Consider the following 22,093-nt stretch of genomic DNA (forward strand, 5'->3'; position numbering starts at 1 on the left):
AATTTTTTCAGAATTTTGCCCAAAAACCCTGAAACCTTCGGATTATTGCACGAAACCCATCGCAGATCAAAAAATCTCTGGGACTTCTCCCACTGACTGATATGCAACCTTTGGCAAGTCTGAGATGCCGGATTTTCAGATTCTGACTTTTTCCATCGTCAGGGTAAAATAGAATCTGAAAAATTTGGTTTTTTTTTAAAAATTCTGATTTTATACTAAAAAACATGAATTTTTTGGATTTTCGGCATTTAGTAAATAACCCCCCAAATAAACCCAATATGCTGGTTTGGCTTCACATAAGCATTAAAGGGGTGGTTCACCTTTGAGGTAACTTTTAGTATAGAATGTCCATTTCCTAGCAACTTTGCAACTATTTATATTTTATAGTTTTTGAGTTTTTTGCCTTTTTTTCAGATTTTTTATAGTTTTCATATGGGGGTCACTAATCCAATATGTTTAGGATCCCTCCTATTCATATTCCATTTTCATATTCAAATGAATGGATGGTTTCTAGGGTAATTTGGACCCTAGTAACCAGTTTGCTGAAATTGCAAACTGGAGAGCAGCTGAATAAAAAGATAAATAATTCAAAAACCACAAATAATAAACAATGAAAACCAATTGCAAATTGTCTCAGAATATCTGCATCATACTAAAAGTTAATTTAAAGGTGAACAGCCCCTTTCATTATATCTTAGTTGGGATCAAGTACAGGGTACTATATTATTATTATTATTATTATCACCACAGAGAAAAAGAAAATCATTTATAAAACATTTGGATTATTTGGATAAAATGGAGTCTATAGGAAATGGCCTTTTGGTAATTCAGAGCTTTATGGACAATGGGTTTTCAAATAGCAACCCCATACCTGTACTAAAGTTAACTAAACTAACTACTAACAATTTCCTTTTGCCTTTATCCTGTATTGCAGAAGTGTCCTATTGGCTCCCACCAGCATATCCTATTATACTTGAGATAAAATCTCACTCTCTGCACCATTAACATCCCTGCAACATAACTAATGCAATTCTCATGTCCACTGATACAAACTAATGCAGAACTGGATGGCTTGTGATGAGTCCAATGTGTATGCTTGTGCTTTTAATGCACCCTTGTTGCTGGTGTGTTATTTACCTTATCTTCTTATACCTTTCCTTGTCCTTTAAACATCACAAGTATTAGCATTTGCCTTGCTAAAACAAGTGCAAGTTGCTGTTCAGGCTACAATGGTGGAACTCCAGGAAAAATTTAAGTGAAAAGTGAAATTATGTACCACCAAAAATCATTCTACTTTTGATGCTCAGGAAGGTCAGGATAATTATGATCAGTTCATATTCTCTCTGCAGATCTTTTTAGAGTAATCCAAGTAACAGCAAACATTGTTTTATACAGTATTTATTAGTTTTGATTTTAGAATACAGTAAATAATTTTTCAATTGTCACATAAAGGATCATACACACTTGAGTCTGTTTCTGTGATTACAGTATTTTCTTTATTTGCTTTTGTTTTTCTCAAGATTAGGCTTTGCTTAAGATTAAAATCATTTTATATAATTGTATATAATATAGTAAATTGATGAAGAAGTTGATAGGAAAAGTACAATTATTCATTTTATCAATAGTTTATAGTTGAATTTGAGCTGTTGTCTTTAGACCATCTTTTGTGCTCTAAGATTTGGTCAGGCAAGGGTTCACATAACTACCAGTTTCATTTATGCAAATAAATCTAGCCAGATTGACACATTGTAAATGTTGACCACCTGGGACTTGCTATATTTGACTGTGCATCATATTACTATGCATCACAATTGGCACATACCTGCCATTGGCTAATGTTTGATAAAGAAACCCCCTCCACACTGCTAGAAGCTCTATCAGCAGGGTTCAGGATACTCTAATATTCCACATAGACATATAAGAGAGATATAACACCTAGTGCCAGTTAGGTAAACTACCCCAAAACATAGGAACTTTTTCAAAAGATTGTAGACCTGGAATGACCCTACTGTTTCCTGCAGCACCCATTTGGTTAAAATCCAAACTCTCTAAATTGAAAGCTGTTGGGTGCAAAACTAATTAGGAAACTAAAGGATCCACTCCACGAAGGTCACTTAAAAACAAAGAATCCAATAACAAGAACATAAGAACCTCTCTGCAATGTCTGAAATGGATGGCTAATAATTGAACTTTTATACAGAGGTATTAGCAAGAGATACTCAGATGTCTCACTCATTAATTACCCAATGTCCTCTCTTTACTGATTATAATGGATGACTAGCTACCTAATACACACTCTCATGCTCTGCTGTTTTATGGTAGCAATAACATGGATGGGTCCTATGCTTCAGACTGTTACTAGATGAAATGCCATAGTGAGCAACTAGAGCTCTAAAAACTGATGATTGTTATAAGAGTAGTCCCAAAGAAGTTTCATAAAATATGGGGCACCTGGATAGACTCACCTGCTACATCTGTTGCATGTTTTTACTGATGTAAATGTAATTTCTCCGTCTTCTTTTTTATATAATTAAAACTACAGAATAAAAAATTGTCTTTGCCGGAATATAACTATATATTGCAAAATCTAGGGAATGTTTTTATTGTACAATATATATTTAGTCTACAAATAAAAAGTGCCCATCGTTGCTTAATTTATGAATGATTGTTATAATTTCTTTATAATGCACCAACAAATGAAAATGTTCACACTCCAAGTATTGGTTAAACAATTAAAGCCATTACATGTCATGTTTACAAAAATTTGATTTCAATTCAAGAAAAGGTTGGTTGAAGTTAGGATTAATTGCTGTGTGAGCTATTTGAGGAAATAAGCTCAGTCTTACTGTATGTCAGCATTATTTACACTAGCTTCATGGTAGATCAGGAAAGATGAATAATCAAGATCATCTCCGGATCCCTATAAAAGAAAAAGGTTAAATTATAAATAGAGATGGTAAATTTGACTTGAGCTACAAATGTGCTGAGCATACATATACTGAGTATAGAAGCAAAAAAAGATGATATTGTTGGAAGAAGAGAAAAAGAAAAAATGTGTTTGGTGAAATTTCTTCACCTATAAAAGAAAAAGTTAAATTATATATAGTGATGGTAAATTTGACTTGAACTACAAATGTGCTGAGCATACATATACTGAGAATAGAAGCAAAAAAAAGATGATATTGTTGGAAGAAGAAAAAAAGAAAAAATGTGTTTGGTAAAATTTTCTTCACTTATATGACACAACATGTATCTGTGCACATTATGGTTATACAGTATTACAGATCACACATAAAGCTCAATGAAAACTTGCATTTGTAACATAAACAAAATATGGTCAGTAAAAGCATCTTGTTACCTTTTTGTTGGTGTTTGATCCATCTAAAATAGAAAGCATAAATAGAATAAAATGGGATGGAAAAGATAGTTGTTAGTAAAACCAATATTTAAAGGAGAAGTAAACCCTTTTAATCAAAATTCCCTCCCCCCTGACCCTACATAGACCCCCTCCCTGTTTCCCCCACCCTAGCTATTACCCCTGGTAAATGCCCCTAGCTCTTTACTTACCCCTCAATGCAGATTCAGGGCATCGGAGTTCATGGCAGACATCTTCTTCCATAATCTGAAAGTAGGTGCTGTATCGGTGCATGTGCAGTTGGAGAAATTTTCTGTTTTGCGACAACTGCGCATGCGCCGAAAGTCAAGGAAATTGCTGAAGCGCTGGAAGAAGACCAAAGATTACTGAAGCAGCTGAAGATGGCTCCCATGAACTCCGCTGGACAGAATCTCCCCTGAGGAGTAAGTAAAGAGTTAAGGGCATTTAGCAAAGGTACCACCTAGGCTGGGGGGAGCAGGGAAGGGGTCTATGTAGGGTAGGGGCGTAGGGGATTTTAGTAGATAGGATTTGTTTCTCCTTTAACTGTCATTCATCTAAAGTTAAAAGAAATTTGCTGCTGTTTATTGACCTTGTACTCATTCCCATGTACATGAAATGGTGAGTCAATTTCTTCAATTCACCCTAGTTTGTGTGTATATTTTTAATAAAATGTCAACTCCATGTAACATTGAACACGCAGCATAAAAGACATGTGTTACGTGTATTAAATATTTATTTACTGTACTGCACATGCATATTTATCAGGGGAATATGTCAAGACAATCAATCTGGATGATTATGAGCAGCTAAATTGTGCACTAAAAGATTTTCGCTTTTTTTTTTTACAGATTGTGCTTAAAACTACTTACTCTTATTTTTTTTTCTTCAGATTAAAGGTATAACTGTGGGTTGGAATGTAACCATTCTACCTACACAGCTGAACCTGTGGGAGACAGGAGGCCTGTACTGCAGTGCCTGCTGCATCATAGTCCCACCCCCTTCCCCAGCATTGAAATCCTTGAAATGCAGTGTGAGCGGGCCAGGAGGAGGGGGCCTGGGGAGGAGGGATCGTTCGCGTTGGGTTCCACTGTAGATTTGCTTGGGGCCCAACAAGCCCAAGTTACGTCACTAAATGTCACCCCATTTTATGCATGGGGGAAGGACTGTTCACGACAGGTTCCCCTGTAGATTTTTTTTGCGGGGGCCCGACAAGCCTAAGTTACGCCACTGAATGTCACCCCAATTTTATAAATGTGTTTGAAAACAGTATTTTATACACAGGCATGTTGTTTAGCAGGTTTTCTGTATGTTGGTTTTCCTCAGTCCCGGACTAGCAGCCTGTGGGTTCTGGAAAATGCTGTAAGGTGCAATAAAAAGTCACTATTTAGTGGGCTCATGGGGGCTATTTGGGCCTCTGTGTACTTGGAATGCCAGGGCCTATTTGGCTACCAGTCCAGACCTGGTTTTCCTATTTTGAACAGGTGTTCACAGTTTAGACAAGGCAATATTTGAACCTAATAGAATTTGTTACCTATTTGAATGCATGCACAAGCATGTTGTTTAGCAAGTTTTCTGTATGTTGGTTTTCCTCAGGCCCGGACTGGCAACCTGTGGGTTCTGGCACATGCCAGAGGGGCTGCTGTAGGGTGCCATAAAAAGTCACTATTTAGTGGGCTTGTGGGGGCTATTTGGGCCTTTTGAAGAAGTATTTACAGTTTAGTCAAGGCAAATTTGAACATAACAGAATGTGTGGCCTATTTGAATGCATGCACTCCCTATATCAAATTAGCTTGGTTAGTATGTGTATATTTTACCTTCATATAATGGTTCAAAAAATGAGAGTGCTGGTTTATCAACAAATATGTATTTTAAATAAACCAATAGAAATATATTGAGTATTAATTTCATCCCTCCCATGTCAGCCCTCTTCTGAAATGTAGAACATAGTGATCTTGTTGAAAGAAAGCTGAATAAAATGGAGGAAACACATATATAAATGTTATACAAGAAAGCAAATACAATATGTAGTAGCTTTGTACAGACAAAAGCATTGTTAACACTAACAGCAAAATGGAACATATACATTATATTGATGCAATAAATGTGGGATCATTTTGAATGGTGAATGGCTATATCATTCTTTCATGGGTAGATGTATTGAAATCATGAGATTTATCACATGTTGTACAGGTATGGGACCTGTCAGTGGCGTAACTACCGGGGGAGCAGGGGGTGCGTTTGGGCCAGGGCCCGCACCCCCTCAGAGCCCCCCGGCAGCTCACGCGCCACGATTCCCGGCGGTTCCGGGTGTACGGAAGGGGGCCCAGCAGCGCGTCCCGCGCCAGGACCCGCCCCCCTCTAGTTATGTCACTGGGACCTGTTATCCAGAATGCTCAGGACCTGGGATTTTCAAGATAAGGGAGCTCTCTGTAATTTGGATCTCCATGCCTTAATACTAAAAAATAATTGAACCATTAAATAAACCCAGTAGACTTGTTTTGTCACCAATAAGGATTAATTATATCTTAGTTATGATCAACTACAATGTACTATTTTATTATTACAGAGAAAAAGGACATTGTTTTTAAAATTATGAATTATTTGAATAAAATGGAGTCTATACGAGACGGCCTTCCTGTAATTTGGAGCTTTCTGGATAACAAAGAAAGTTTTTCAACTTTTTCATTAACAGTATTCTGGATAGAGAAGTAATAAAGAAAATAACTGGTCTCTGTTAAAAATACTTACAATTTGAGGACCCCATATCTGTCTCATGGGCTTCATTTATCCCTACATTGTCCTTGCCAATATGCGAAGTATTATTCAGATCAGTCATGCTTATATTGCTCCTATAACTTCCAACAGAAACAAGTTCTAAAACAATGAAAGGAGAATATTATTGAAAAAGCTAGCTATATGATTCATGAAACCATAATTTAAACCCCAGTTAGGCTAGTGCCACACAGACTTAATATGAAACACATGGCTTTAGACAGTGTTGGAACTAAAGCCCACAGGCCCAGGTCTAAAATTTGTAACCAGGACCCCATCCACAATCCACATCCATGCCCCCAGGAGTGAGAAAGAGAAAAGCAGGCATGGAAATGCTTAAAGGTGCACTACTTCTAGTACTTTTGCCTTAGTTTTAATCCTGAATTCAGGTATACTTTAGTGCTTTTGCATTTAAGTTCACGTGAAATGTTTTGCAGTATATCCATATGGATTTCTTAAGTTTACAGAATTTACATAGATGAGGACTGTAAAATTAGGGATGCTCCTTATCCAGGATTCGGTTCGGGATTCGGCCAGGATTCTGCCTTTTTCAGCAGGATTCGGATTCGGCCGAATCCTTCTGCCTGGCCGAACCGAATCCAAATCCTAATTTGCATATGCAAATTAGGGGCAGGGAGAGAAATCGCGTGACTTTTTGTCACAAAACAAGGAAGTAAAAAATGTTTTCCCCTTCCCACCCACAAATTAGGGTTCGGATTCGGTTCGGTATTCAGCCGAATCTTTCGCAAAGGATTGGGGGTTCGGCCAAATCCAAAATAGTGGATTCGGTGCATCCCTATGTAAAATATAATAAAAGTGCATAGGTCTCAAGTGGGAAGTGCAAAATTGCATGCTATATTGCTCGAATGAATATGCCATTAGGTAACGTTATATCTAATCCTTGCACTTAAGTAATTTTACATAATGCCAGTCGACTGCTTAAAGTGTGGTACAGTGTTTCCAAAAATGTGTCTCTGTATATATAGATGCAGCCACTTTGGTTTGTGTGTGTGACACAGAATAACTAAACTCAGATATCCCATTTATCCCACATAACACAGAAAATTGCGTCACAGCATCCCATCTAATTAAAGCATTCCCCATTGTGAACAATGGTTCTTTGGTATGCATATGAAAAGGTTAAATGCATTAAATGAGTTAAGATGACTTTAGACAATAGTTTCTTCAATAAATCCCGAGTCATGACGCATTTAACACACAAATCTAAGTGGCACTGGCTTCATCTGTATTATTCAAATCTCTGACCAAGTATTATATATATATATATATATATATATATATATATATATATATATATATATATATATATATATATATATATATATATATATATATATATATATATATATATATATATATATATATATATTGAAAAGAAGGTCAGCACACTCTGTATATTCAAGGTGAAAAAAGTGTTGATTTATTCACACATCATCCGACGTTTCGGTCCCGCATGGGGACCTTTCTCAAGGATACAGTGCAATAACAAAGATACTGTATCCTTGAGAAAGGTCCCCATGCGGGACCGAAACGTCGGATGATGTGTGAATAAATCAACACTTTTTTCACCTTGAATATACAGAGTGTGCTGACCTTCTTTTCAATATTGCTACAAACTTGGTCGTGCACCTCTGGCTTCGTCTATGACCGAGTGCAGGCACTGTCTGATATTATATATATATATATATATATATATATATATATATATATATATATATATATATATATATATATTTATATATTATGTATATGAACTGTTATGAACTGTTATAGGAAGAACGATTTGATCTGTATTTAAAACTCACCTGAATTCCTCTTATTCTTTAGTCTGATAACAATGAAAACCGCAGAGATCAACAGGACCACAGCACATACTGACAAGCTGATGGCAAGAACGTTACTAGATTTGCCTTCTTCTGAACTGTGAAGACACATATATACTGTTCATCAAGTTAAATATTTTGCCCAAGTAAATCAGAGGAAGGTTTTAAATCCTTCTGAAGTTGTCTCCATTTGCCTCAAAAGGAGAAAAAATTACTGACTTCAAACCAGACATTTCGGGAAATATTACACCATAAGTAGGTATGCACCAAATCCAAGTTCTTTTTGCAAGAGTTAGGATTTGGCCAAATACTGGATGGGGGCTGATATTTGAAAGATCATATGATCGGAAGTAGAAAAATGCAAGAGACATCTTAATCTCGATCACATTTTCTTGCATGGATTGTTTTTTTTTCACAGTGATGTTTTTAAATTTACAAATGTGCTTGTTGAAAAAATAAAAACTCACCACGTTTAATTTTTTAAAAAATCACCATCATGCTTAAATAAAAAGAGATTTTGGGGAAATAAAAACACTCAATGCAAAAAACTTGAGCTTGAGGACTTGAGTATGATCATATTCGCAATTTTTATATCGTATTGCCCTAGTAGAGGTATGATCATCCATAAATCTGAACCCAATCTGAACCCTGGGGTAAGGATTTGTGAATTTTGTGATCTGTGTCTTATTTTCGGAAAAACAATGAAAAATTTGTGAATTCCTGAATTTACTGGATTTTTCTGCAATCTATTGCCTTGTCTTGCTACCGAGTAGAATTTGAAAAATAAAACAAGCATTTTTATTACCAAAAAACTGGGATTTTTGACAAAAATATATAGATCGCTACCTGGCAAACTTACTATGTATGTTAAAAACCTGCTTGTAGAAAAGGCTTTTTGTTTTTTAAAATCCCATTTGGCAGCAAGCAAATCAATCTGAAGTTTGGTTTGGAGTAAAGAGATATTAATCCAATATGTTTTTGTAGTAATAAAAAATAAAATATGACATTTTTATATATTCATGCTATATGATTGTATAATCCTAACCATACTGGACATTAAACTGTTCCAAAAACCACCTTAGAAGTGGCCTTTGGCTCTATGTACTCACTGAATACACTTTTTTGTTTTTTGTAAAATTCCGGTGTTGTTGGTCTTTAAAAAAAAAATAAAAAAATATATATATATATTATATATTTACTTATTAAGTGATGGGTAGACTATAGAGTATATAGTGTACCCACTATATAGTTTTCTGTAGACCTCTGGCAATAACAATGAAGATCTTTTATAGGTATGTAATGATTGAGAGATGCTGTACAATGATACTTTGAGGCATTATTCAGAAATGTAATCAAAACCACTAGTCTGGCATAGAAACAATTATTTACTGATTTTGGATTTCTCAAAAACTTTTTTTGCCAAAGTGGAAATTCTAATAGATTTATAAACTTTCCTTAAAAAACAATATATATATAGTAAACTAAAGTTTTAAGTAAACTAAAAGTCCTTGCCACAAAAAAAGAGAGAGCAAAGTAACTAAGCTCTAAAAATTTCTGTAGGTGGTGAATGGTTTGATATCCTTCTCATGAAATTATTCATGTGTTTTCCTTTTACTGTTAGTGTCATTGTATTAGATAGATTTACTGGTTTACATTTCATTAATGGCATGTGTTGCCTTCTGTGTATGTTTTTAAGTTAAAAAAATAGAATTTTATCTTAAAAGAACCGTAAATTGTGTATTTAGGCATAGTTTAAGGCAAAAAATCATATTGGTATCTATTGCTATTAGAAGCAGCACAGACTAAAAGTAGGGATCGTTGGCAAGTAAGCTCATACAGTATAATATAACATACATATACTGGTGTAGGGACCCACAGGGTTAACGTGTCCCCTATGGGGGGACCTGGGTACAGCAAGGCCCAGTGGAGCCATGTGCCCTAGAAGGCAGGGCCGGATTTACATAGTGGGCACCCCTAAGCCCACTGCCGTTCATCTCCCCTGTCCCCTCCCCTTTATCCATGTATATTTTCATCATCTGGACTGGAGCAATGGGGATTTTCACAGGCGAAATTTAAAAAATGATTGTATCTCCAGCGCAATCCTGCCGCCCTAGGCCCGGGCCTAGGTGGCCTTTCCACAAATTTGGGCCTGCTAGAGGGACCAGTACCAAAGGAAAAGTCAGAGAGCAGGAACCCCGTGAATGAGGCTAGTGAGTGGCCGGGATATATCTGAAATAGACTCTCTAGGAGAGTGAAATAGAGAGTACAGATAGTGCAGCTTGGCTCCAACTTGGAGGGATAGCAATGAGGTAGCTCTTCTCTCAGGCAAGTCTGGCCTGTAGTATAGGGACGCAGTCTAGTAGGGATTAGGTCTACTGAGTTCCCTAATCCCCTCTGTGAGGATCCAGGTCCACGTGCTGAGATCATGAGGGTGCCTCTATCCAGGTAGACGCTATTGCCTCAGGGAGTTCCATTGTGCTTGTCTCTGGAGGAAAGCAAACAGCCATTTACAGCCATTACTTGACACCCCCAGGAACTTTTTTAAAGTGGACCCGTCATCCAGACATAAAAATCTGTATAATAAAAGTTCTTTTTAAATTAAATATGAAATCCAATTTTTTTTTATTAAAGCATTCATAGCTGTTGTAAACTCATTTAAAAATATCAGCTGTCAATCAAATATTGCCTACCCCTCCTCTATGCCTAGGCATAGAGGCAGGGCAAACAATTACTCTCACTTTCCATTCAGCACTTCCTAGATGTCACCATTCTCCCTACATTCCCCCAGCTCTCTTAATGATTTAATTGTGTAACCAGTGCATGGGGATGGACATTGGGTTCCTGTCCCATGGTGCACAAACAAGATTCTGAGATGATACAAGGCTTGCCTTAATAACAGTGTACACAAAATGGCTCCTTCCTGGTTGCTATAATTATGAGTTCCCAGACTGATGGAAACAATATTCAAATAATTTATACAGTGTAATTAAAGTTCATTTTGCTTGACTAACATGATAAAATAGGATTTGGAATAATTTTGTTTGGGTGACGGGTCCCCTTTAATGCTTGCATTTCTCCTCAACTCCTTTTACATCTGAATGTTGCTCACAGGTAAAAAAAAGAAAAAAGTTGGGGACCCCTGCTTTAGAGCCACCAGCTCTTTCTGCTGAGGGAGGAGTAGGCATGTTTGTGAGGTTAAACTCAGTCCTTCCCTGCAGACATCTTTTAACCCTTACTGTTTTCCCTTTCCTGAACTGCTCCTTTATGTCCCTCTCTGCCCTGTTCCTTCCCCCATCCCTTCCCTGTACTATTCATTTAATTCCCTCTCATTTCACTGCCCTGTTCATTTAACCCCTCTCTGCCCTGTTCATTTAACCCCCTCTCTGCCCTGTTCATTTAACCCTCTCTCTGCCCTGTTTGTTTTCCTCCCCCCTCCTTTCACTGCTTGTTCCTTTCCCTTGCCCTGAAATAATTGGAAAAAAAGAAAAGCAAACTTCTGTATTAATAAAACATAATATGCTGCTAAAAGTTTTTTATTCCTTTCTGGGGGCAATGTGTATTAGCAGTTTGTGTAAATACCATAGTCGTTTACTACACAGTATTATGTTGTATACAAGAAGCTATCAACATCGTTTTCCTCATTAACTCCCTGCATCTGTTATTATATGTTATACAATCCAGAACATCAACTGCATTTATTCCCTTGCAACTCCCTGCACCTAAACATAAATTGTTCTATAACAGCTGCATTTTTACCTTGTAACTTCATGCACCTGATCATAAATTGTTCCAGAGCAGCACCATTTATTCCCTTGCAACTCCTTGCACCTGATCATAAATTGTTCCAGAACAGCTGCATTTTACCTTGCAACTCCTTGCAACTCCCTGCACCTGATCATTAATTGTTCCAGCTGCATTTATTGCCTTGCAACTTTCTGCAATTAAACATAACTTGTCCCAGAACTGCTGCATTTATTCCCTTGCAACTCCCTGCACCTGATCATTTATCAATATGCAGGAAAACAACCCTACAGCTGCTGTTATAGAATATCATAACAGTAAATACTACTGTACACTGTTTGTATAACTTTTATAATGTAATAGAGGCAGAGAGTTGCATAGTGTATAACAATGTACTATGGACTATAGATTATGTCCAGTTGTGCTTGCACATTTGTGACGGATGCCTATTTGTTGTGGAACACAGGAGCATACTGTTGTACTTTAAATAAAAGAAAATATTACTATTACATAACTATTAAAGTTTGTATAAACCATTGCATATATTGCTTTATGCTGAGCATTTAAGGTATGTTGTTAAAGGAGAATTCAACCCCCTAAGCGCAAAAATCCCTCCCCCCCTCCCCCGGCCTACCTGTCCCCTGGGCAAATGCCCCTAAGCTGTTACTTACCCCTCGGCGCAGGCCAGTGGCGTTCACGGGCGCCATCTTCTCCCGAGTGGTCTTCTTCCTGGATTCACCGGAATTTGACGGCGCATGCACAGTAGGAGGCATTTGCCGGTTAAGATCTACTGTTCATGCGCTGAAAGTCACAACATTTTCCGATTTGTTTTTTCGGAAACTTCGTGACTTTCGGCGCATGTGCAGTAGATCTGAACTGGCAAATGCCCCCTACTGCACATGCGCCGCCAAACGCCGGTGAATCCAGGAAAAAGACCACACGGGAGAAGATGGCGTCTGTGAACTCCGCGGGAGAGGACCTGCGCCAAGGGGTAACAACTTATGGGCATTTGCCTGGTGGGACAGGTAGGCCGGGAGGGAGGAGGGAGGGGAGCCAACACAGGGGAGGGGGTAGGGATTTTTGCACTTAGGGGGTTGAATTCTCCTTTAAAAGTGAAAGATCAGGCAGCAGCATAAGACGGTTATGTGCATGCTGGGAACACAAAGGACAGAGGGTGGAAGGGGAGGGTTTCCCTGCAGAGTTCAGCCTGTCAGTCAGTGCTGACGATATTCGACCCTCGGTGAATCGGCCCCTTAATGTACAGTACATTCATATTTTAAAAAGTATTTTTTTTGTGTCAATGTCACTTTAAGAAGGGGTTGGATGGCTTTTTAGCAAGGCAGGGAATACAGGGTTATGAAAGATAGTAGTACAAGTTGATCCAGGGACTAGCCATTTTCGAGTCAGTAACAGTGCCGGGTGAGTCGGCTGGGCACCCTAGGCAACCCAGCCGACTATGTTGCTCTCCTCCACAAGTGTGCGCGCGAACAGGCGCGCGCGCGAACAGGTGTGCGCACATGCGCGAACCAGCACGCGCGCGTGTACATGGAGCAGAATGAGCGGCTGGAATTGCTGCCGCAGGTAGGCACACAGAGGTCCGAACTAGGGGGAATCCGACAGAAGAGGTACCGTGCCTGGTGCCCCTTCAACTTTGCGCCCTAGGCACGTGCCTCTTCTGCCTACCCATGGTTCTGGCCCTGGTCAGGAAGAAATTTTTTCCCCCTGAGGCAAATTGGAGGGGCTCTCTGGATCATCTAGCAGTTAGGCAGGTTATATATATATATATGTATGTATATATATATATATATATATATATATATATATATATATATATATATATATATATATATATATACTTAAAAGCATTACTCCCAACATTTTGGAAATAAAAAGAGGAACAAAAAAGTAGCTGCGTGCATTGCGGCAACTTTTTTGACCAAACCCATTTTTGTGGCCACACCCCCTAATTACCATGTTCATTTTACAATATTTAGCAGGTTATGAAAGTCTGAACATATTTCTGTGTTTTTTTTTCCAGTTATTACAGTTTTGCTAGTGAAGGTGAATTGCCCTTTAAGTTGTGAGTCTAACTTCTCCCAAGAGACCTATTATCTTATATTGTTAAGATTACTTATTTGCTTATCTCAAAATTGTTACAAAAGTATCTTATCTGCAGCTGTGGCTGTTCTGGGCTCTCTGCCAAAAGCCAATTAAGTTAGAAACATTGTTTCTTTTTCTGGCTGATCAGTGCAGAGAAAATCGGGACTTTCCAGTACAAATAAGGGACTGCGGGTTGAGCTGTCAAAAGAGGGACTGTCCCTCTGAAAACAGTTGGGAGGTATGTTAAAAGGTTGAACTTAATGGACGTGTGTCTTTTTTCAACCTAACTTACTATGTTACTATGGGGCAAATTCACTAAAGCGTGAAGCGGCAAACGTTACCGCAAATTCGCCAGCGTGACGTAATTTCGTTACTTCGCCGATTTACTAACGGGCGCTGACGTAAATTTGCTAGCGAAGTGGACCTACTCTAGCGCTACTTCGCACCCTTACGCCAGGCTAAGTTGCGCTATGGCAAATGGGACGTAACTACGCTAATTCACTAACTTGCGCATTTGTGCATAACGCTATTATGACATCACACTCATGCGCATAATGAGCAAGTTGAGGCATTCACTCATTACGCGCATGCAAATGCCGCAACATGGCCGCTCGCACAGGGAGCTCGATCCAGGTGCCGGTGACTTAGCACTGTCAGGGGGTAATTTTTATTTAAAAAAAAAAAAAACACTGTTACCCTCAACTGTACTCTATTAGCCCGCATCTTTGGATGGGGATAATATTTTTTGGCAACAGGTGCCTTTTAAGCTTTTTTCTCATTTGCTCTACTTTTCCTGAGCTAAATGCTTTGTACCCACACTGCCCTTTCTGATTTTCTTAAATTTCTCATTCTTCCATTCTGATCTTTCCTCTCCTTGATATATTTCTCCCTAATTTCACAATTTCTTCACCATTCTACTTTTGTAATCTAGTTCCCTCCCTTTCTGCTACTTTTATTTTATATATTACACTTTTTAAATATATGTTAGAGGTGAGGGTGAACCATAATGGCCATCACAAAGTCTATACTGTCTTTTAGCTTCTTTTAATTTAGGCATGGGGAGGATATTCCCAAATGTGTTACTCCATTCTCAAACCACAAAACTGTCCTAATTTTTGCTGGACAGTCCAGATTTTGACAGCTCAGTCCCCTGTCCTTGATCCTTATATTAAAATGTCCTGCATTGCTCTCTGTAGGAACTGCACTGAACAGCCAGAAAAAAAGTTATAATGTTTTACAAACTTAATGAGATAAGAAGACACTTAGATACAATTGTAACTAAAAAGATAAGCAAGTCTCTTGGGAGAACTTAGATTTGCAGCTTGTGGGTAATGGGTGACGGTGTTATTTGTCACTCACGATAAATCTGTGTTACTGCGGGTGACAAATCTCCCGAAAATAAAAATTTTTCTAAAGTTGCCTCATGAGGAAACTTCGGGCGACTTTACAAGTAGGTTTTATCACTGTCGATTTCAATTATTGCCGGCGAGGGGGGGTGATGTACTCGGGGCGCTGAGCATGGAAATCCGGCTCTGCCTTTATGGTTGTAATGCATAAAAATGTTCACCTGCTCTAATGTAGTGGAAAATTTTATATTCAATTGCAAAACCTGTTCACGTTTTCCAGCATTACATTTAAATATTGATCTGAAATCTCACCAAAGATCTTGTGTACCTTTATGGGTATTGTGGTGTTTATACAAATGGCCTGTAGATGTCACTGTGCCCAGACTTATACTGAGCATACTTCCTGACAACTTAAAAGTGAAAGTGAAAGTTACTGTTTTGTAATGCCTGCATGAGAGCCTGCTAATAAAGCACTGTTATACTCTACTTATCCTCGGCTACCCAAAACATAACAGGTATCATTATCATTATTGTGTTTATACCTTTTTGCAGTCTGTGCATGTAAAATGCAGATGTGTTATTTTAAAATTGTAAAAACACAAAACATAAACAAACTTATTTTAAAATGCACCTTTTTGTCAGTGTAAACTTTCATATTTTTAACTGACCTTGGGTTATTGTCATCCATTCCCGGATCTATATTACGATTACGAGATAGGTCATGAGGAGTGCCTTTAGTGAAGCAAAAAAAAATGTTTTTAGATGCAATATACCTACAAGGATAGAGATAACAGTCTTGGCATGAATAATTTATTTGTAGAAATGCTGATAATAAGCACAGCTTTGTTTGTGCAAAGCCATACCAAAACAGGCCTGAACGTGTTAACTGGGCTTAAGCCCAGTATAGCATACCTCCTAATTGCCCAATTTAGGAATGAGTCAGAATTTGTGGACCAATAAATAGGGAGAATTAACCTAATCATGGTGGACAGGTCAGGGGTTGGCTAAGTGGGTCTGTGGTTCATGGTCTTAAATGTCCTATTTTTCCAATGGTAGGAGGTGTGATGTAGTGCACTAAATATTGAAGGGGATCCAACAGAACAGTGTAGCCAGGTAGTTCATTAGTCATCAGTGAATACTTTAGTTGGTGTAAAATGTACAGTAGAGGGATCATTTACATATGTCCTTGCCACTATTGCAAAAAAAAAAAGCATACCTCTTATGCTTATTCTCAAAGCACTTGCAGTAGGGTGCAGGTGGTAAGGACAGAGCTCTGAATCATTATGCAATCTGGTACTCCCTAACTTGTGTATCTGTGATGTGTTAGTTAGGGCACAAGTAGAGGGTGGAAGGGTGGAAGCCTGCCCTCGTCTGCCCTGTATGAATACTGAAGACTACTAAAACATAATTTAAACATTAATTAAACTCAATAGGATAGTTCTGCCTCTGCCTATTTTAGTTGGGCTGATATAAAAAGTAAAGTTTATTACAGAGAAAAAGGAAATAGTTTAAAAGACTTACATCTGTTTGATTTAATTTAAAATTGAGTCTATGGAGGACATGGCCTTCCTGTAATTTGGAGCTTTCTGGATAATGATTTTGCCGGATAACTGATCCCATACCTGTACAAGGCAGGGCACAAGTACACCTTGTTATCCAGTGACCTGTTATTTGTTACCTGTCATTTGTTACTTGTTAACTAGAATGCTTGGGTCCTGGAGTCTTCTGGATCTTCCTGTAATTTGAATCTCCATACCTTAACCTCCATATGTAATAAAAGGTACTATGTTTTCCAAGGGGCAGTAACCCATAGCATCCAGTAAGATGTTTGCTTTTAAACAAATGAACAGTTAATGCTACCTGCTGATTGGTTGCTTTGGGTTTGTGCTCCTGGGCAATCATAGTGCCTTTCATTACATAACCCCTTTGGTCTACTAAAACGGTATAAACATTAAATAAACCCAATGGGGTTGTTTTGCCTCCAATAGGGATTCAATTATATCTTAGTTGGGATCAAATACAAGGTTTTGTTTTAATACAGAGAAAAAGGAAATCATTTTTACAAATTTTGCATTATGTAATTAAAATGGAGTCTATAGGAATTGGCCTTCCTGTATTTCAGAGCTTTTGGGATAATGGGTTTCTGCATAATGAATCCAAAACCGAATTAAATATTACATTGTAGCATGTACTACCATACTGTGAATCACTTTTGTTATCCACCACATATCCTGTTCTTTCGTGCATTTTTCATTCATGTTTGCAGTCTAAAGTTAAATCATACCTTTTTCTATCTCACTTTCAACTTTCAGATGGACTGCTAGGGTCTCACCATATCTTCCAAATTTTGTAACTCCACACCAATACCAGCCTTCATCAGTCTTTTTTACAGTATTGATAGTAAGCACAACCTCTCGATTCTCACAATTAATGCTCAATCCATCCTCATCATTGTCCTGAGATATCATGGGGTTGCAACCATAATTGCCCCACTTGCACCAGTACTTTTGGTAAGAAGTATACCGGCATGGGTATGTGCAAGGAATTATAACTTGTTTGCCAGTAGATGCCACTACTTCCTTCTGCCCAGCCAGTTGATCATGGTTTCCTGTATTTCATTTAGGAATATAAAAGAGAAAAATAACTAACAGTAGGGCATAATGTGTATAGCTATCTATCTATATACATATATATATATATATATATATATATATATATATATATATATATATATATATATATATATATATATATATTTCACCAAAAAGTAAATCGAATTTCACCAATTCAGGCAAACAAATGGCAACGTTTAGGAGCTCCTGCCCCTTTCTCAAGCATCATTAACACAAGTGATCTCAGATACTAGTTATGACAATAGACACACCCATCATATGCATATGCAATAGCTTAACATGACCAAAGGTATTCGGTATACAGGTTTACATGGTTTAAACCATTTCCGTTCAAGCATTAAATATCAGACATGTAGAACATGCATCAATTCAATTACATAAATTTACAGGGTGTCTAAATAACAAAAATCTCAACTTTAACCACCATGTTCATTTATCAAAATCTCCTAAACAAAGGCATAAAGATCATATTCTCTATTGAGCCCCTTAGGATGTAATGTCTGTAAAGTGTGGAGCCACCACACATTGGGCTACGGAATCGTCTGGTTCTTCTTCCTCTTTTTTTGGGGAGGACAGCAATCCATCAAGCAGTGGGGAGACGGCGAAGGATGCGACATAGGGGTAAATATCGCGGCTCCGGTCCGGGCACAGCAGGCACAGATGGCCAAAAAGATAAAACACAGAAGACAACATTGTTAGTGATAAACGTTTCCAAAAAGGTAGTGTCTGAATCTGAACTGGGAGTGCTATAAAAGGGCTTGTCATTCTGTCCCTCCACTAAATTGCATGCTTTCTCATTAGACATTGATTTACAGCGACTTTACAGACTTTTGAGATAAAAAATTAAATTTATGGGTAGGATCACTGTTGAAACCTCAAGCACACAGTCACTTACTGTGAAACAATTTGGGCTGTATAAAAAGAGTCACTATTTACCCCCTACTTTTTCACATCCTGTTGAATTTATCTCATCTCTAGAGACATTAACCAGTTGATATATGATAAGAAACTCAAACTTGCAGTACAGCAGTAAAGAGTGATTGAAGTTTATCAGAGCTGTACTGCAAGTTTGAGTGATATCACCCCCCTCCCTTCCCCCCCCAGCAGCCAAACAAAAGAACAATGGGAAGGTAACCAGATAACAGCTCCCTAACACAAGATAACAGCTGCCAGGTAGATCTAAGATCAACACTAGTAAAATCCCATGTCCCACTGAGACACATTCAGTTACATTGAGAAGGAAAAACAGCAGCCTGTCAGAAAGCATTTCTCTCCTAAAGTGCAGGCACAAGTCACATGACCAAGGGCAGCTGGGAAATTGACAATATGTCTAGCCCCATGTCAGATTTCAAAATTGAATATAAAAAAATCTGTTTGCTCTTTTGAGAAATGGATTTCAGTGCAGAATTCTGCTGGAACAGCACTATTAACTGATTCATTTTGAAAAAAACATGTTTTCCGATGACAGGATTCCTTTAAGCACTTCACTGATCACCGCTAGCGGCTGGTAATGGAACATTATATTAGCAATCAGACCTGCAATATCATAAGTGGGATCTCGTGCTAGGCATGAATAAGTGTGCTCATCATTTAGTTGACCCATAATTTTCTGTATGTAATACTCCTTTTTCCCATGACAGTATCCCTTTAAGAATTATTTGGTGCAAGATTTTCCATGCTTTCATTTTACATTTTACTTTCTTGGATAAGGTCCTCTCTCCCTGGGAGGTTCATATGTTAAGGACACTTCTCACTTTTTACGGCAGATACAGGATTTGAATTTGGGAAATGACAGTGTATTATTGATGGCTTTTGATGTCTGCAGCCTATATGCATCCATACCGCATGTCTTGGGTATGGAATCAGTACAGACAGTACTGGAAAATTCACAGTATGATAATCTACAGTGCAATTTCTTTATGGAATTGCTAGCATTGGTGTTACAGAAAAATTATTTTTTATTTCAGGATTCTTTCTTTCTACAACTGCAGTGGCTCGAACTTCACCCCAACATATGCCGACTTGTTTATGAATCTCTTTAAGAGCCACTATGTTTACACAAATTACCTTTTTAAAAAGTACTGTCTTAAGTGGTGGCGCTATATTGATGACTTGTTGCTGGTGTGGAGGGGTGACGCTGGATCCCTTATGGAGTTTAAGGTATACCTTGACAGCTGTATTCCCACAATTCAAATTCATACTTACATATAGTGAGGAGTCTATAACATTTCTTAACACAAAGGTATAAAAAGGAGAACGCTTGTATACGGATTTATTTGTGAAACCCGTGGACTGCAATAATTTATTGCGGTTTGAGAGTGCACACCCTAGGGCTAATGTATCGTCTCTCCCTAGGTCACAATCACTGCGAGTTAAATGAATAGATACAAATTGACTACCCAATTGGAAGACATGGCATCTAAATTTATAAATGGAGGGTATCCAAGTGATATGCTTGACCGAGAAGCCATTAGAGTAAGGGACCTGGATCGAACATCTATGATTCAGGAGAAAATATTAGGAATCCGAAAAGAGGGCCCATATTCCGTTTGTACATACATACCATCCAAGTGTCCGCAGGGCTCATCCGATCATTTACAAACATTGGCCACTCCTATGGAGAACATATCCAGATATCCAGGAATTTCAGGAACACCCTTTACTGTCCTATAAGCATCCCAGGAATTTGAGGGACAGATTTGTAAAGACTGATGTGGGGTCTGTTAGATCGATCCGCAAAGGGTGTTGGCACCCCTGAGGAATGGCATGTATCCATGTGGTAGATACAACGAGTTTGAGTGTTTGAGTGTTATACGTACAAACCTTTTTATGCACCCACATTCAGGAAAGAGATTTGAGATAAGGGGCCATTACACCTGTGATTCTGAATATGTGATATACATGATTTAATGCCAATGTGGCCTTGCTTATGTAGGTGAGACCATCCAACCAATTCACTACAGGATTGGTCAGCACAAATCCACAGTGAGAAAGGAAGTCCTTAAAGGAAAACTATACCCCCCAAACAATGTAGGTCTCTATTAAAAGATACTGAGTAAAACAGCTCATGTGTAAAACCCTGCTTCATGTAAATGAACCATTATCATAATAATATACTTTTTTAGTAGTATGTGCCATTGGGTAATCATAAATAGAAAATTGCCATTTTAAAAAATAAGGGCCGCCCCCTGAGATCGTAAGATTCACTGTGCACACATACAAACCACATGTTAGGTCACATGAGCCAATTAACAGACAGAGTTCTGCCTTTTGCTTTCTCACTTCTTCCTGTTACAGTTAGAGTTGTAGTATTTCTGGTCAGGTGATATCTGAGACAGCACAGATAGAGTCACGAAATGGTGGTTCAAGGCAAGAGATGTAAAAGGGCAATATTTATGTAAATATATATTCCAGTTTGGTAAGATTCTTTAATATGTCATTCAATTTGATATAAACTATCTGTTGCTTAAGTATTCATTTTGGGGGTATAGTTTTCCTTTAAAGGAGAAAAAAAACCCTGCCCCCACCCCACGTAGACCCCCCTCCCTCCTCCCCCAACCTACCTACCCCCCCCTAACTTTTTACTTAACCCTTGGTGCAGAGTCACAGCATTGGAGTTCACTGCAGCCATCTTCCAGGTCTTCGGTAAGCTGAGACAGAGACAGGAGAAGCGGCACATGTGCAGTTGGAGCAATTTACTGGTTTGCGATAACTGCGCCGAAAAATTAACTGAAATTGCCGAAGCTCAGGAAGAAGACACGAAGACCCAGAAGATGGTTGCAGTGAACTCTAATTCTGTGACTCTACAAAGAAGGGGGGGGGCAGCTAGGCTGGGAGGGAGGAGGATCTACATGGGGTGGAGGTAGGTTTTTTTTTTTCGGTAAACGGTTTGTTTCTCCTTTAAGCTATCGGTCCCTGCACACTTTCACACTGCCAGACATACGGCAGCATCCCTCAGATTTGTTGTGATTGAGGCTGTGTGTTTGCCTGAATTGGTAAAATTCGATTTACTTCACTTATACTCATTGTCTGGACTTTTTTGGTGAAATATATTATTTGCCCATGGAAGTGTGGAAGTGGACTAAGTCTTGGACAGGTCTCGTACTCCACTCCATTTTGTATGAATATATATATATATAATACACAAAAGCCATGAATATCTTGTAAATTATATCCTTATAAACGGTGAGTTCTGATGTCATCAGTTATAAACGGTGAGTTCTGATGTAATTTTTGAGTTCTGATGTAATTTCTGTCACATGACTCTCTGAAACTTGTGTA

The 22,093-nt window shown here is 38.3% G+C and overlaps 1 protein-coding gene across 2 annotated transcripts in view; it reads right to left on the reverse strand.

Annotated features, from left to right (window-relative positions):
• Nucleotides 1-1,382: 1,382 nt before the first annotated feature.
• pigr.L (polymeric immunoglobulin receptor L homeolog) overlaps nt 1,383-22,093 on the reverse strand; it is a 42,551-nt gene continuing 21,840 nt past the window's right edge. The window contains exons 6-11 of one of the 2 annotated variants that reach the window (XM_018246559.2): nt 17,464-17,787; nt 15,848-15,911; nt 7,975-8,090; nt 6,125-6,250; nt 3,359-3,381; nt 1,383-2,920 (exon numbers count right to left, since the gene is read on the reverse strand). In XM_018246559.2, coding sequence (XP_018102048.1) covers nt 2,843-2,920; nt 3,359-3,381; nt 6,125-6,250; nt 7,975-8,090; nt 15,848-15,911; nt 17,464-17,787 — 731 coding nt within the window. In that variant the 3' untranslated portion in view covers nt 1,383-2,842. Of the gene's footprint in view, nt 2,921-3,358; nt 3,382-6,124; nt 6,251-7,974; nt 8,091-10,146; nt 10,478-15,847; nt 15,912-17,463; nt 17,788-22,093 lie in introns of those variants that run through there. The other variant, XM_041582041.1, reaches the window with a different exon arrangement.

This window comes from Xenopus laevis, chromosome 2L (assembly GCF_017654675.1).
Source record: "Xenopus laevis strain J_2021 chromosome 2L, Xenopus_laevis_v10.1, whole genome shotgun sequence".
Taxonomy (NCBI): Eukaryota; Metazoa; Chordata; class Amphibia; order Anura; family Pipidae; genus Xenopus; species Xenopus laevis.